The sequence below is a fragment of the Amphibalanus amphitrite genome, unplaced genomic scaffold, assembly GCF_019059575.1.
Source record: "Amphibalanus amphitrite isolate SeventyFive unplaced genomic scaffold, NRLGWU_Aamphi_draft 000357F_arrow, whole genome shotgun sequence".
Lineage (NCBI taxonomy): Eukaryota > Metazoa > Arthropoda > Thecostraca > Balanomorpha > Balanidae > Amphibalanus > Amphibalanus amphitrite.
The window spans coordinates 307,072-322,450 of record NW_024881851.1 but is presented as its reverse complement, the minus strand read 5'-3'; the positions used below and the strand labels follow the sequence as shown (position 1 = coordinate 322,450).

The following is a 15,379-nucleotide window of genomic DNA, read 5'->3' as shown; positions in this document are numbered from 1 at the left end:
CACGGGCATCCAGTATAGTGTAAGGAATATGGATGTTTTCCAGTCTGGACCAGAGGCTCACCTGTACCATGGACCAGCGCTGGACCAGCTGTGTGCCGCCGTCCCGCTGCCGCGCGGGGTACAGGCTCTTTGGCGAGCATGGCAGGCGCACATGCTGCTCGTCCCAGCGGTCATCAGCCTCTGTTGGTAGCACTGCTCCCTGCAGAGGGACCTTGCACAGCACAGTGTGTGACGGAGAGGGCACTACTGGCTCCCGGCCGCCAGCAGACGCCGGCGCCACAGCAGTGGCCATCTGCAAACAGGGAAACCGGAAGACACCTTTTAACAGACATTGCATATTGCTAAACTGCTCCAACAATAGAAATTATGCTTCATATTTCACCAATTTATTTTGAATGTTTTATAGAAACATTAAGTCTTTACCAAAACTGTCTGCTAAAAAGTAGGTACTTAATATTCTAATGAATTTGATTCTACACCAAATCTTTCATCATATACTTCTCGAGTGAACCATATTTTTAGACACCAACAGATATTTATATTGCTACATCTGCATTACCTACATATGCAGTTGCCTTCACTGAGTCCCAACGAGTGAAAGGTAAAAATAAGTAATGAATTCAGAATTGAATTGGCTAGCTTACTTTTATGATTGTGATGGACTTATTCAAGTCGGTTTGTGAATGAATGATCGCGTTGTTCCAATGATGGTGATGCGATGAGACACCGCACTGGCACCAAACACCACAGGTCGTCAAAAATGGAGTGTGGAGTGAAGAGAGTCCAAAGATATATACCCTGAAAAGTATGCTGGGTTGAGGTGGTGCAAGACAGCACACCCCCTTACGCACATACTCTGCAATACATGGGGCGCGGGGGGGGGGGAATTTACCAAGATTACTTTACTACTCAATTTACGGGGCGGTGATATTCAAGGAGAGACAAAAATACCATATACCCTCTAAAAGGTAAACAAATGACATCATTAGAAAATTTTAATCTGAAGGCGTTTGAAAATTTAATTTCAAACGATTTTTTTACTAATATCTTTTTAGCTTACATAATAGAAATAATATACCCGAACTTGAGTAAAATTAATAAACACGCTATATCTTGAGCAGAGGAAGTCCTCTTTTGCTAGCACTCGATTCTAGCCATTGACGTCATTAAAATTAATATTTTTTGCATTCCACAAGTCCAGTTGAAGCACAAGTTACAAAAGCGGCGTGGTAGTTTGGCGAGGTGGCGTAATGCGTTGGTTGGGGGTTGGGGGCTTCAATTGTGGTTATTTTTGGCAAATATTTGGTATTTATCCGTGTGATGTGTCACATCAGTTTTATAAAAAGTGAAGTTTCGCTTTTGGAATCCTGCGAACTCACCTTGCCGAGGCTGCACCGTGCAGCCTCACTGCAAATGAAATTGCAAACTTGAACTCTTATTGTTATTTAAATTTCAATCGAAGTTGAATTAAATTCAAATAATTCAATCAAGGAATTCCTTGCTGGTTTTCACATTGTATCATAGATAGTATGTTTTTTTTATATAGATTGACCCTCGCCCGTAAACGGTGTTTTGCCACCTTCGCCCATGCGGGGGGGTTGGTGCGACCCCCCCCTGGCGTTTGAAAACGGAGCGTCGTAGAGCTTAGCGGAAAAGACCAACGGATTGCTCTCAACGAGATCTCGCGATTGGTGGTATATTTTTTGGTCCTAGGTCAACATTTGACCTACTTATGACCGGTCAAAGGTCAAATTTTCAGAAAAATCTAACTTTTTCAGATTTCCGCGCCGATTACGGCAAAACGGTAAGAGATATCGACCTGAAACCTTCACTATCGTGATCCTTGATCAATTCTCTATCGTTTGGTGTGTATTTCGATGTCATAACTCTAAAAATGATGCGTTGGGAGCATCGGAAGTCTGCAAGGTCATTTGTGCATTGGGTCACGTCAGGCGTGTGACGTCACTGACCTGACCCTGACCCAAAATGGACTACAAGAAATAACCGACGATGCCTGAAATGGATAGCAAATTCGAATTCAGGGCATCAAAATACCCCGAAAAGGCATAAAAGTGCAAGAAGTCATTACAGGTCAACCGAGGTCACTGACCTGACCTTGACCTTTAGTAACCTTGAAAAGGTCAATGGACATTGTGCCAATGTCAAATCAGCCAGTTATGATTCTAAAACAATCCATCAGTGTGTCAGGTTAGTCGGCGTTTATACCAATGTGAAGCAATCTCCAATTTAGCGTAAATCTGGTCGGAGGTTGTTCCCTTTATGACGTCATAACTCCGTGACCTGACATGACCTTGACAAAAAAATACCAAAAGTTGCGCAAAGGATGCCCCATAGGGTACCTACTGAAAATTTGAGCAGGCTATCTGAAACGGTTCGGCGTGTAGCTAAGAAAAACCTCGGGGGGGGGGGGGGGGGTTGCACCAACCCCCTCCCTACATGGGCGAGGGTTAAACCACTCGTAGGAAGAAAATATTTTAAACGTCTCACCTATCGGCTTGATGTTTAAAATATTTTTCTTCCTACGAGATGGGTTTTATTTTATCCTATACCGCCGATATCTTTCGGGCGTTTAAAGGTAAAAAATACATTTTATTTAAAAAATATGACACATTTCAAATTAGATGTAAAGTACTAGATGTTTCAAAAATTTTTAATGCTCTAGATATTAAACAATTACAAATTAGTTACCTACATTAGGGTGGCACTTAGCAATAGGGTGAATTACAGGGTGTAACGAAATTATCCGGACATCTATTTTTTCGCCATATCTGCTCGCACAGTTTCTCTTTTAATGTCAGAAGCTGGAAAATTGGATGAATGCATACCTCTGGTATCTGCTCTCAACTCAGCAGTGACCTGACCTTGCGAAATGACTCTTGCTCTGAGTAAGAGTCGAGTCGCCGACGGGTTCATTTGAAAGTTTTCGTTTAAGGCAGTGGAGAGAAAGGAGTACAGTCTCTCGTTTCGTAGTAAGGCTACGTGTTGGTGGCATGGTGGCATGAGCCAGAAGCTGGTCTGTCAGCAGCTGGACATCAGCAGCAGCCAGTAGCACATCTGCCTGAGGCGTAATAAGCTGGGACTTGGTGGCAGACTCAGCCCGGCCTCGATCGCAAAAGGCGCCCTTTGCCAAGTGGTGAGGAGAGTTGTCAAGATAGCGACAAGGAAACGGCACCAATTAATCCGCATACTGACTCGAATTCTTACCAAGGTAGATAATAAGAGGTCCCACATCATGATTCACCGTTACCCGCCCTTTAGCTTGGTTTTACTGCCCTTCAAACTGGAAAAGACAATGAAATTGACGGGAAAACAACCAGTCCACCACCTTTGGCTTCAGGCCAGGGCGTGTCCACTGGTCGAAGGAAGACACGAATGAGGTGACCTGGTCGGATGGGAAGCTGTTCGAGCTGCGATACCCGTTGAACCGTCAAATCGGCCATGTGTGGGCTGCCAGGAGCTCGAATGTGCCGGCCGTCGCCGGCGTCAAACATCCGGCCAAAATCCAGACCTGGAGCATGTTCAGCTGCTGTGTAATATTCAAGCTGTTCATGACGACACAGAAAACCACTATCAGTGACGAGTATTACCGGCGCAACATCCTGGCTAGCGATTGGTTGGAGCCACTCAACCAGACGGCACAGGATGGCTCGGTTTCTGAACGTGTACCGATACCTGATTCAAGCCGCGCAGTCTTCATACGGGGCGGCGCACCACCTTCAAGTCCCTAGCAGAATGAGAAGTGATGCCGAGAGGACCTTTTTGTTCTTCTGGGCTAAAGGGCTATGGCTTGGAAATAGTTCCCATGCAATTCCGTCGATATATTATGGACTATTGTCCATCAGGAGATGAATGAGGGGACACCCGCCACCAGCGCCGCCCAACTGCGGGCACAGGTTAGTAAGGCGCTACTCTATATGAAACCCACTGTGCTGGAAAATCCAGTGGCTGAAATGCTCCAAAAATGTGTACCTGCGCTCTTATGAAAGGTGGCTATATAATAATTCAAAAGGGAAAATATCAGAATGTCTTGCTTCTTAATTACAGCGCGAAGAAAGATGTCCGGATAATTTCGTTACACCCTGTAGGCGTGCGGGTAGTTTTCTGGTTCCATTCCCGTAAAAATAATGTGTGCAAAATGATTTTGAAAAATATTGTAGGGGTCGCGAATTGAAGTCAAAGTTGACATTTTTGGAAAAAATCGACTTTTTGGAAACTACTTTAAACCTATTTGAAATGACATATGTGGTCATTAAGCGTCATTTCCGACTTATTTTGACCTTTATTTGTATAACAATTGTTTATCCCATCACTTCCGGCCGATCGTAGCCAGTCCAGGTCAGGCCAAGACAGGTCTAATCTGGGCTGTTTCACCCATGTCAGGCCTGTTTTGGCCTGCGACCGGTGTCTTCTCGCAGTAGAGGTCATATCATCTGATTAGTGTGAGGAGTGACCGGTCTCTCCTGTTCCAAAGGGAGGACGAGCCCCACGGTACTATCGGTTCTTGAGACATGCTCCTTTTCTGTCAATGAGAATGTGAAGAAGTTGGAGTCAGCCTATCGCCGGCGGCCGAAAACAGAGGCGAGAGTGTGCATTGAGCTGCACTGGTTTATTGTGATTTCGGGATGTTCTTCCGTGGGCGCTTCTTCCGACTCTAGTGCCAGTGCCAGCAACAGACTTACCCGGCCGTTGCGGCGCGCACACGGAGGGAACGTCTTTGACGATGGCTACCATGAGAGAGAAACGTCGACTCACACTCCCAAGCGCATGCGGGCGAGCGGACGTCCCCAACAGTGAACTGGCCTCGACCGGGCCAAACTGCCCAACCGTTATGTGTGAAGAACACGTGAGCCTGTTATCAACTGCGGCATGGAACTTAGGATACGACTCCGGCTGAACCGCGAATCCTGAATCGCGAGAAAAGGAGTGTCGACCGATTCTAGGTCCTGGTGATGGGGAGGGGGGAGGAATCGGGGCGGCCAAGCTCCTCGCCGTTCCCAACCTCCCCTCCATCCAAGCACGCTTATTATATAGCTGGCCATGCTTACAGCGCTGGGGGACTAAGAACTGGAGAAGCGGAACTGCGGCCCTTTGCTTCGACGCCACGACAGCAAACAGCATGCTGGTGAACGGTACTTAAGCCCTTATTGAGCAGAAGCTGGATCGGCCCGTCCTCCAGCTGGCCTGCCAGCACCACGTGTAAGAGCTGGTCCTAGAGAGTAGAGAAGGCCTTCTCCACCTGCCCTAGAATCTCGAGCGGCCTCTACATCCGGCTGTTTAAGAGGTTCAAAGGCGGGTGGGAGTTCATACTTCACTGACAGGATCACACCGGTGGCGTTCGCCGTCGACGACGTTCCGGAGTGGGACGAGCTGCTGGTCAGCTTCCATTGCTTCCATCGCTGGACTATGCCTAACTCCGGGAAGACTACCGAAAACTTCTGGAGCTCTGCGTAGTTGTTCTCGGTGGAGTTGTTCCAAGCACGACATCCGTTTCTCCGCTTCAGAGTACTCCACTGAGTTAGGTGGATGGCAAAGACCATCCGCACTGTGGATGCCTTCCTCTTCAGGGAGCGGCTCCGGCTGACGGCGGCCGAGGCCCAGGTCATCAGACGCTGTGCGCTGTCCGTTGCCTGCAAGTTTGCCGCCGCCGCCGCCGCCTGGTTTGGGACTCTACTGCCACTGCGCCGGCTCTGGACCTGATCTTCGTGAACTCGTTCTGCACGTACCCCGACAAGGAGCTGTCGAAGGCGACAGTCCCGCTCTTCGGCCGTCACCTGTAGTACTTGAGCGATCGGCTGGTGACTCTTGAGCATTTAGACCCCGACCCTCGAGCTCAATCAAGACATGGTGCGGGCCATGGACTTGTAGGAGAGGGAGGACGAGGACCCGCCCCATAAGTCCTTAGTGGACACTATGAACGCCGCTCTCGCGACCGAGACGTTGGCGAGCTTCCTCACACCATCGTTCAAAAAGCTCTCAAGGATCCACGACCTGGACGCGGGGCTCATCATCAATGACCAAGGCCACTGGGAGGACAGCAGCCACCAAACCGCAGCTCGTGTAGTCCGGGAGCTGCGGGTGGTGAATGACTTCACCAGGCGCGGTATGGCGCTGATGTAGGACTGGCACTCATGAAAGACAAAGATTAGCGCCAGCTCTTCCTCCATGTCGTTGAAAAGATCACAGGAAACGCTAACCTGGCACCCGAAGATCGACTGCAATTGCTAACCTGACTACACACAAAGTGATCTGGGTGACTGTTGTCCATGATACCCCTCCCTCCAATGAGGCGCCAATAATCTATCTACTAAAGAGGAGGAACTGGAGTAGTGGAGTACATAGACCAGCGTTCTGGTGTGACCGAAGCTGCATGAAATATCAACAAAAAATATGAAAATGACTAAGAAATACCTTATTATCATCCGATTACAGCGTAATAGGAAAATCAGAAACGATTTTTAATGATAATGAAATCTGCTACTAAAATCTCAATTTTGACATTGATTCGCGACCTCTAAACATCAATATTTGGTTTGGTTTAATTAGAAAGCGTCTCTGGGTATAGTGCCTTTAAATGGTTGCAAAAAAGTGGTTGCAAAAATGTGGTTGCAAAATGGTTGCAAAAAGACCATCCCCAATCAAATCCTAATAAGACTAATTGAAACAGACTCTTTCCGCAGTCAGGAAATCGCATGCGAGAGCCTATTCAAATACATGGAAGCACGCTCGCATCAATCGCACGCACCTCCCGGATGCGATTGATGCGGGAAGAATTATAATGTATTTGAATAGGCTCTCGCATGCGATTTCCTGAACGCGGAAAGAGTCTGTTTCAGGCATAAGCGAACCCTACCAGGTAAGAATATCAGGTAAGAATACCTGCCTAACGAGTTACGACTACCGCCCCAAAATACCTACCCAAGAAGACCTATCAGTGTAACTGAGATTGTAACTGCCATATGCCATTTAGATGTCTTAGCTATATGTGTTATGTTACCCATGAACTGTGCATTTTCAGGTAAACCGAGCAATATTGGAATGGTGAGGCTGCCACACAGCTAAAATACAACATGACATCATTCAAATCAAGGTGAGATATTGTAGCAAGGTTTAGTGTAAACATAGGCTGTGACCTTCTAGAAATTCAACCGTTGGGAGCTTCTAAAACAGACCCCTCTTTTTTTTGCGAATAACTCGCGCAAACAGTGGCCAATTACGACAATTCTTTCATCACCTCGAGTTGGCCAAGTTTACACCTACCCTGCAAATTGCATGCCGTGGCCCAAATGACCTTTGACCTCTGACCTGTTTCTAGAGACGTATATTTGGCCGGAATCGCGATTGGGCGTATGTCGGCTCACATTATCCGCGTGCTTGCAGTTTTTTTGTGGTTTCATGTGAAATGATGTTGGCCGGATGCATTATGGCGGGTTTGATGGGGTCTGCGCCCTGATGGGGTCTGCCGAGCAACGCGCCCTGATGGGGGAACGGGTCATTTTGCCCCCCCTCCCCCTAAGATCTCGAGAACCACACAACATAGCGACAAGCAGCAAACGGCGTTGAATAGCACCAACAGGGAACTACCTTGTGACCCAATTTCATTGACCTCTGTCTAACCGATGACGTCACAGGTCAGGTCAAATGTCTGCCTTTCACCGTTTACAGGCATTTCAAGAAATGCGTTGTAAAATCGAGTAAAATGCATGTCATTGAAAATCATCGATGATGATTGCCCATAAAACACATATTTTGCTATTTGAGGTCACTGATACCAGGTCAGGTCACAGAGGTCAGGTAACTGAGGGTCAAAATATAAAAAAAATCATGTGCGTGTTTTTTGGTCCATTTTACATGACAAATGCGATTATGTGGGTCATGCAGCCTTTGGGGCCAGTTAAGGTTATATTCTGGTGAAGGTCAGGTCAAGGTCAGGTCAGAAAAGGTCAAATTTCAAAGTTGATATTTTTTGCATACAATGGGTATCGATCGATTCGATGCAGCTCGTCACGTGGAGTCTAATAGTGGTCTTTGTTTTGCGCTACCTGGTCTGAATTGAACAGTTTTTTTTGCTATAATTTGCCAAAAAAGGAGGTATCGATCTAAAAAAAATTGTGTGTAGGTAGAAGATGGTAGGGGCTATCATTCATGTTCTGTTTCTTTTTCAAAATTCGAAAAAGTTTGGGATTTTTTGCTATTTATTAAAACAACTCAGTTTTTTATTATTGGAGGTCAAAATTACAAAGTTAAGAAAATACGAGATAACAGTTTTGTAGCGCCGTCATTTCTCTACACGACCATATAAAGAACTTTGAAATTGCTTGTTAACTGTAGCTTTTGTCAGCGTTTCAAAACTTCATGTTTTTTGCCCATCTTTGCTCGAACATGACCTCAGTTTGACCTCTATGACTCCTGACCTAAGATGACCTATGACTTGAAATTTTGTACGGAGGTGTCAAATTGATGTTTCAAAAGGGTGCTGAAAATTTGGCGGCGCGCAGCGCCGCCGTTTTTTCGCGATATTTTCGCGTAATTTCGAGCGCAGTATCGTCGATCAAGCAAGTGCAGTGCATGACGTAGAGCCATGCAGCGTTAACTCCGACTCCGGAGTCGGTGTAGGTAAGATTTTGGCGACTCCGACTCCGACTCAGGGCAGAACTGTCGACTCCGACCGACTCAAACTCCGACTCCGACACCGACGACGAGAAGGGACGAGAAGGTGGATAAACGCTCCCGGTCGGTGCGCGGGTTAAGACAATATTTATTGACATTTTGAAGAAAAAAGCCCATGGTGTGCGGTCCTGTCAAACATGTAACATATTGCTGGATTCTTTTGCCAGGCTGAAAGAGCTGGATTGGATGCTGGAAAGTGATATGATATGCTTGAAATCACTTCGAAAATTTTGTTTTCAAGGTAAGTCAATGATTTGCTTTTTATCATTCGAAACTATTATTTGTTTTCGAATACTCTAAATGCGCAAACCTACATGCGCGCACACACATTTGCCTAGCGAAGAAGGTCATAGATTTCCATGGGCGTAGGAACCTCACAAAAAGTAGGGGGCCAGCGAAACTTCAATATCACTTTGTGGGAGCCCCAATACCCCTATGAAGAAATTCTTTGCAATTTCGTGCTCATCTGACCTTGCGGAACCATTCCCTGCTCTTAGTTTTGTATTTAAATCAAAATAAAGATTTTCCTTTCAAAATGGCTGAAAAGTTGGGCACCATGCCCCTTTCCGACCCCCCACCCCCCACACACCCCGTTTCTACGCCTATGGATTATGCGTATTGTCATTGATTTATTCGTAAACAAATTATATCATGAAGCACACATGAAAGAGTGGAGGTCTCGTGAGTTATGAAGCTCCTATTACTAAACTTCTTTTACCAGCTCATTTTCTGCATGCCAGCTATGTTCCATCTGAAAAGTTTCATCTGGTTTGTGACAGTGAAAAGAGAGTTGTTTCGTCAAGTAAACTCTGCATGAATGATTCTTCAATGACTTTGAAGTTTGAACCGTCGAAATTTGTAGGATGTATAATCACTATAGGTATTTGGCCGACTGACAATGTAATGTTTGCAGGTATTCCTGTGGAAAACGGTCGGCGAGCTCTGTGCTGGAAGCTGCTGCTGAACTACCTGCCGCCCAGCCGGTTGGCCTGGGATGAGGCGCTGGACGGACAGCGCTGCGCCTACCGCCGCTTCGTCCGTGAGTAGCGTTGCAATGTGCTCCGCAGTCTTTTGGGGCTGCCCGGACTTTTAAAGCGACCATCTCACTTGTCACAACTTTCTCTATGGAATGCGTTTCTTGAATTTGTTCGTTGTCGTGCGATGTTTCCTGAAGTTAAAGGGACCCTCCCACCTTCAAAAAAGTTAATGAATTGGCATGAAAGTGATGTCGCTCGGTACAGAAAGAGCAAAAATGAATATCTACCAAATTTCATCGAAAAATATTCACCGGTTTTCAAGATATTAGACTTTTACTTTTGTTTACTTTTTGGGATCTCCGCTGTTCCTAGCGACTTTATTTGAAAGTGCGGCATTTGTTGCGCGCAAAGCAGCATATACCACCGCGTGCTGCCAAACGTTTTAGTAAAAGATTTAAAAATCGTTAGATCTCCGCTGACGTCACAAATTCTAAGGGGGCATACCAATGCATTAGCCCCTTAGAATCCGAAAACTGCAAGTTTGAAATTCCATATCTCCGAATTAAAGCATTTTTCGATGTTGTGAATGCCCAAACCGGTATTTTCAGGCCATGGCCACCAATTTGGCTATCTCAACTCAAAACTAATGTTAAGGTGGGAGGGTCCCTTTAAGTGGATGTGCGATCATATTACCTGATACAGATGATGCTCGTTACAATCTTGTCCACATGTTAGACAAATTTAAACGTGTTGCGCACCTCCGTACTTGACAACTGAAACGTGCTGAAGCATTTTGCTGGACTGATAATGCCGAAATTTCGCCCAGTGTAGCTTCGGATATCGGCCTTGAAATGGTCAACTTTTGGGTGGTTCTAACGAACTTTTTTTAACTTAGCTTGCATATTTCAATGGGCGAATAGACAGATACGGTCCGGTATCTTCGAAGCAGATGCTTTGATGACACCTCAGTGTTGGTCGACAAAGCTATGGCTGCTATTTTTCGTCAGTATTATTTTGAACTGTATCGAATCTGTTCTTTGATCGGAGTGTGTTCGCTCACGCTGTCATATGTTCAATGTTGTGAAATGTGGCACTCTGTCGTCCGCGTCACGGGTGTCTGTCTGCAGTGGTGAGCCCTGTGAGCAGAAATATGTGAGATCTGTGAACTGAGCCGTGTGAGCTGAGACCCGTGAGCTCTGTGAAGTGAGATCTGTGAGCTGAGATCTATGAGCTGATCACGGCCGTCCGCTGGTCAGGCGAGATGGTGGTGCGTCCCGGTGGCGCCGCCGGCGGGTCCGCGGCGGCCCGTGTCGACGTCACCGAGCACGACCATCCCCTCAGCGACCAGCCCAACTCGCAGTGGCAGACCTTCTTCAAAGACAACGACGTCCTGGGACAGATCGACAAAGACGTCAGGTCGGTGGAGCGACACTTCCACATCTTTCTCTCGGAGGATTTATGTCCACCAAGTAATTCCTAGATGGAAGCCCATGACTGAAAACTCACCGTATTCGTACCTTTTCTGCATTCTGGACGGGCGAGGGGTGCAGAACCGACCCTCTCCTCGTCGCTTTGCTCTTAATTGCGTTCGAGTTTCGTGAACAAGGGTGACTGGTGTCCAGCTTTCCGCACATCGTTCACCTGACGTCGCTGATTGTTTTCTGGCAGGCGTCTGTGTCCGGACATATCGTTTTTCCAGCAGCCCACCGAGTTCCCGTGCCAGGAGGTGGTGTGCGGCGACTACCACGAGCGGCTGCACGAGCGCGTGCAGCGCGTCTACCTGGACTCGGCCAGCGTGTGCCGAGTCGGCCTCGGCATGCAGACGGTCAGTGGACACGGAGACGGCGGTGGCTGCTGGCTCGAAATGGGTCCATGGAACTCATCGGTGGGAATAACGCGTCAGAAAGCGACCCGCAGTGGACGATATGGACATTGCAAACGTTGATAGTCGCCGTTACTGGTTTTCAAACTTCAAATATCGTCCGTTCGGCTTTATCATGCTATTATATGTTAATTAGGTTTGTCTAAAGGCCCCTGCTTTTTTGCGCTTGACTTGTAACTACAAATTCGTTATTGTTTATCATCGATTCAAAGTGTCCATGTTATGTGATATACGCTATGCATTGCTTACAGTTACTCGTGTATGCATGAACAGAGACGTATGCAAAGCTTCATTGAATCTTATTCAACATTACCAATTTAGGGCAGCTCATGACTATGTAGGCTGGTAGCTTGACGGAAAATTATTACATAAACTATTCTCTCAGGAAAATGGCGATAAGTCTCCAGTTCGAGTCTAGGCGGCTCCCCTCGCGTTGTGCTACACTTCAATGCTCCTCCACCCGTCCCGTCCTCAGAAGGTAGACGCCAAGCGGCGCCAGCAGGAGCACGACTACGCGGCGCTGCCCGGCGGCCAGGAGGCCCACTGGGAGGTCGTCGAGCGCATCCTCTTCATCTACGCCAAGCTCAACCCGGGACAGAGCTACGTGCAGGGCATGAACGAAATCGTCGGACCCATCTACTACACGTTTGCCTCGAACCCGGACGCACGCTGGCGAGGTAACGGCTCTCTCTCTCTCTCTCTCTCTCTCGGCTCTGGTTATACTTGTGTAATGTTACGCAATCTTACGCTGTCAATGTTCCGCTGTCACCTGTTCCCGTGTAACTGAGCTCATCCCGTTCCGTGCAGAGCACGCGGAGGCGGACACGTTCGGTGTCTTCACCAACCTGATGTCTGAGATCCGCGACTTCTTCATAAAGACGCTGGACGACTCTCACTCTGGCATCAACTTCCGTCTGCGACTGCTGATGGAGCGGCTGCACCACCACGACCCGCACCTGGCCGTGCGGCTCAAAGTGCAGCAGCTCTACCCGCAGTACTTCGCCTTCCGGTCAGTCAGAGACGCTGCCTACCTGTCAGATCAATGGGGAGGGTCTGTGGGGATGGGGAGGCAAACAGAGACTGCTGGGTGCCCTTCATCAGCACATGTTCCATATTTGAATGGTCCGCAATGGACATGCTGGCTTTACTGATTGCATTCAATAGCTTTTATTCTCGCCGTTTTTTTTTTTTTTTAATACGTTAACGTAGCCAGTGGTTCGCCATTCGACTGTATTATGCGCATTAGTCTGGATCAGTGTCCAAATTTGATGTCAACAATTCATACGACCCGTGGATTAACCCTCGCCGGCCGAGGGGGCGCCGCCCCCCCCCCCCCCCCCATAAGGTTTTTCACGATAGCTCCGAACACGCTGGCGGTCGAGAGCAGAAACTCGGCATAGGTACCTGAGCTTTGCTTCAAGCCGGATTTTTTTTTTACACCAACCGCATTTTCGGGTCAAGTCAGGTCACTGACCTATGACGTCATAAGTGAACATCTGCACGGTCTTTAGATGTCGCAATTTCGCAACGCCCTTAGTGTCAGAGGAGCTTTCAAAGGGAGATGAAACTCACAGGACCTTCCATTAGAGTCTCACAACTCTAATATCTCGGATTTTTCCTAAAGGTCACATGAGGTCTGCTCAGTTTCGTGACCTCATTATTATAAGTCAATGGGGAAAGTCAATTGCCGGTCCCGTAGCTCAGTTGGTTAGAGCGTTGGACTCCGCGTGGTGAGAGCACGCGTTCCCGGTTATGACAGTCCGGGTTCGAAGCGCGACGGGCGCTCGACATTTATGGGCCTCCTGACAGGTATGACTGCGGTTGGTGGCAGGCCGTAGCCAGGTGAAGTCAGCGAGGGGACCGGCCGTGCGCGGCTTTGTGCGCACGTTAAACTTTGGACTCTAAATTCTGCCATAGAATCGGAATTGCGCGATCGGAGGGTAGAGGGCATGGTCATCGCAACAAGCTTCGCTTAGCGGTGGCTCTGTCCTTGTGAATCCTTCCCATCAAAAGGTTCGGACTAAATTTATAAAAAAATGAAAACTGCTATTTTGGCGCCGGGAATAATCTCAAACTATATCAACCACACGGAATCGTGATTTCATACACTCCTTGCAAGTTTTGATGCTTCACTTTTGCATTGTTGACCTTGCGTGACGTCATTAATGACGTCACGAGGGTCATAAGCGTTTTTCGTCAACAACTCCTGACCAAATTAAGTTAGCGAGTCGGGAAAGCCACCAATAGACTCGGGAAGACCGGCCGAATCGAATGATATGCGACATGACCTCCTTCGACCAAGTTCGCGACCTGGGGGGGGGGGGGGGTGGGGGGCTCTGACCTGACCGTGACCTGAGGTCAACACCTCAAGTTAACCTCGTCCAAACAAAAAGTATATCATTCGACGCGCCTGAGCAAGGCGAACACGATGCTGCCAAAATCGCGGCTCTGTGGCCGTTTTTTTTGCGAAGTTATTCACGAAAAAACGGAACCGTTCCTTGACCTCACCTCAGAGGTCACCGGTTGACCAAGGACCTTGAAATCGGGTGCCAATCGCTGCTTCCCGTAACGGCGCACAGCTTGTTTTTTTTCGCGACACTCTAGCTCCATCAGGGGCGAAACGTCGAGGAGGGGGTCGTACCCGTCCCCACCCTCTCGGCCGGCGCGTATGTAGAAAACGAAAACCAATAGGTCCGGTGTGGGATAATTTTTTGAAACATACAAATGAATTCATATATTATTTAATACATTATGGTCGCAGGTGGATGACGCTTCTCCTGTCACAAGAGTTCACCCTGCCCGACGTGATAAGAATCTGGGACTCGCTGTTCGCGGATGAAAAGCGCTTCGACTTTCTGACGGAGGTGTGCTGCGCCATGATGATGTGAGTGCTGGGTGTTTTCCTCTCCAAACAATGCTCAGTGAGTCATGTGCTGCAGGCTTTCAATGGCTACAGTCCTCGAGTCGGCTTGTGAACCTAAATTTGCATTGGGAAATCGTTTAGACCACTTGATTGTTTCGGCTCCTCCACTTTTTTTTTGTTTTTTGGCGGAGGAGCCGTCGTAGCTTCCCATTCTTTTTTCAGTTGTTACGGTAAAAACGGATACAATAAAACGCATTGCTTCGTTTGATAATTTTGCGGGATAGTGGAGGATTTTCTTTTTATGACATGTATGTAGAAAGGTTGGTAGTTGGTACGTTTCCATTTCCCTCTTTACTTTATGTTTTTTTTTTTACCGACAGACAAGTGAGGGAGCAGCTCATGTCCGGTGACTTTGCGCACAACATGAAACTGCTGCAGAACTACCCGCCGATGGAGATTCGCACCGTCCTGGCCAAGGCCGAGTGGCTGCTGTCGCGGTGACACCCCGTGCCCGAGGGGTAGGGGGCCTGGCTGCGGCCGGCTGCTCGTCAAGGAGCTGTGTATGCACCTGTTATTTTCCTGTGTATCGAGGTATCGTGGTGGCGTTTGTTACGAGCGTCGTGAAATGCTGTTGACAAGTCAGCAGAGTATACTTAATATCCTGTGCATGATATTCATCAGTCAGTTTTATATGAATACCAAGATTGTTCATACATGTATGCTCACAAGTGCTTCATATGTATTGCTATAATAATTCGGTACGCTGTGACTGCCATTTAGAGATCGATCACTGACCGTCATATTTTGCTCAAATGCGACGGAATCCGTGAACTAATCAAAATGCAAAACTCTGGAGATGCTATCAGTAGTAATATTTTGCCGATTATAAGACATGTAATGCAACTTATCGGGCTTTGGTTGAAGCAATAGTTACTTGCGTAAAATAAACTGGTCGCGTTGGGCGCTGAA

General features: G+C 47.6%; 2 protein-coding genes across 9 annotated transcripts in view; one reads left to right on the top strand and one right to left on the bottom strand.

The window, feature by feature from the left end:
- The window catches only part of LOC122389397 (poly(ADP-ribose) glycohydrolase-like), a 20,361-nt gene extending 19,420 nt beyond the window's left edge, over positions 1–941 (bottom strand). Inside the window, exons 1-2 of the mRNA XM_043381364.1 lie at positions 645–941; positions 62–292 (exon numbers count right to left, since the gene is read on the bottom strand). Coding sequence (XP_043237299.1) covers positions 62–292 — 231 coding nt within the window. The 5' untranslated portion in view covers positions 645–941. The remainder of the gene's footprint in view (positions 1–61; positions 293–644) is intronic.
- LOC122389399 (TBC1 domain family member 13-like) overlaps positions 1–15,379 on the top strand; it is an 18,026-nt gene extending 2,647 nt beyond the window's left edge. For 3 of the 8 annotated variants that reach the window (XM_043381368.1, XM_043381370.1, XM_043381367.1), the window contains exons 2-10: positions 7,037–7,108; positions 8,856–8,929; positions 9,602–9,727; positions 10,922–11,081; positions 11,334–11,490; positions 12,023–12,224; positions 12,355–12,556; positions 14,309–14,431; positions 14,791–15,379. In XM_043381368.1, coding sequence (XP_043237303.1) covers positions 7,089–7,108; positions 8,856–8,929; positions 9,602–9,727; positions 10,922–11,081; positions 11,334–11,490; positions 12,023–12,224; positions 12,355–12,556; positions 14,309–14,431; positions 14,791–14,911 — 1,185 coding nt within the window. In that variant the 5' untranslated portion in view covers positions 7,037–7,088 and the 3' untranslated portion in view covers positions 14,912–15,379. Of the gene's footprint in view, positions 1–1,203; positions 1,285–7,036; positions 7,109–8,855; positions 8,930–9,601; positions 9,728–10,921; positions 11,082–11,333; positions 11,491–12,022; positions 12,225–12,354; positions 12,557–14,308; positions 14,432–14,790 lie in introns of those variants that run through there. The other 5 variants (XM_043381371.1, XM_043381369.1, XM_043381373.1 and 2 more) reach the window with 5 other exon arrangements.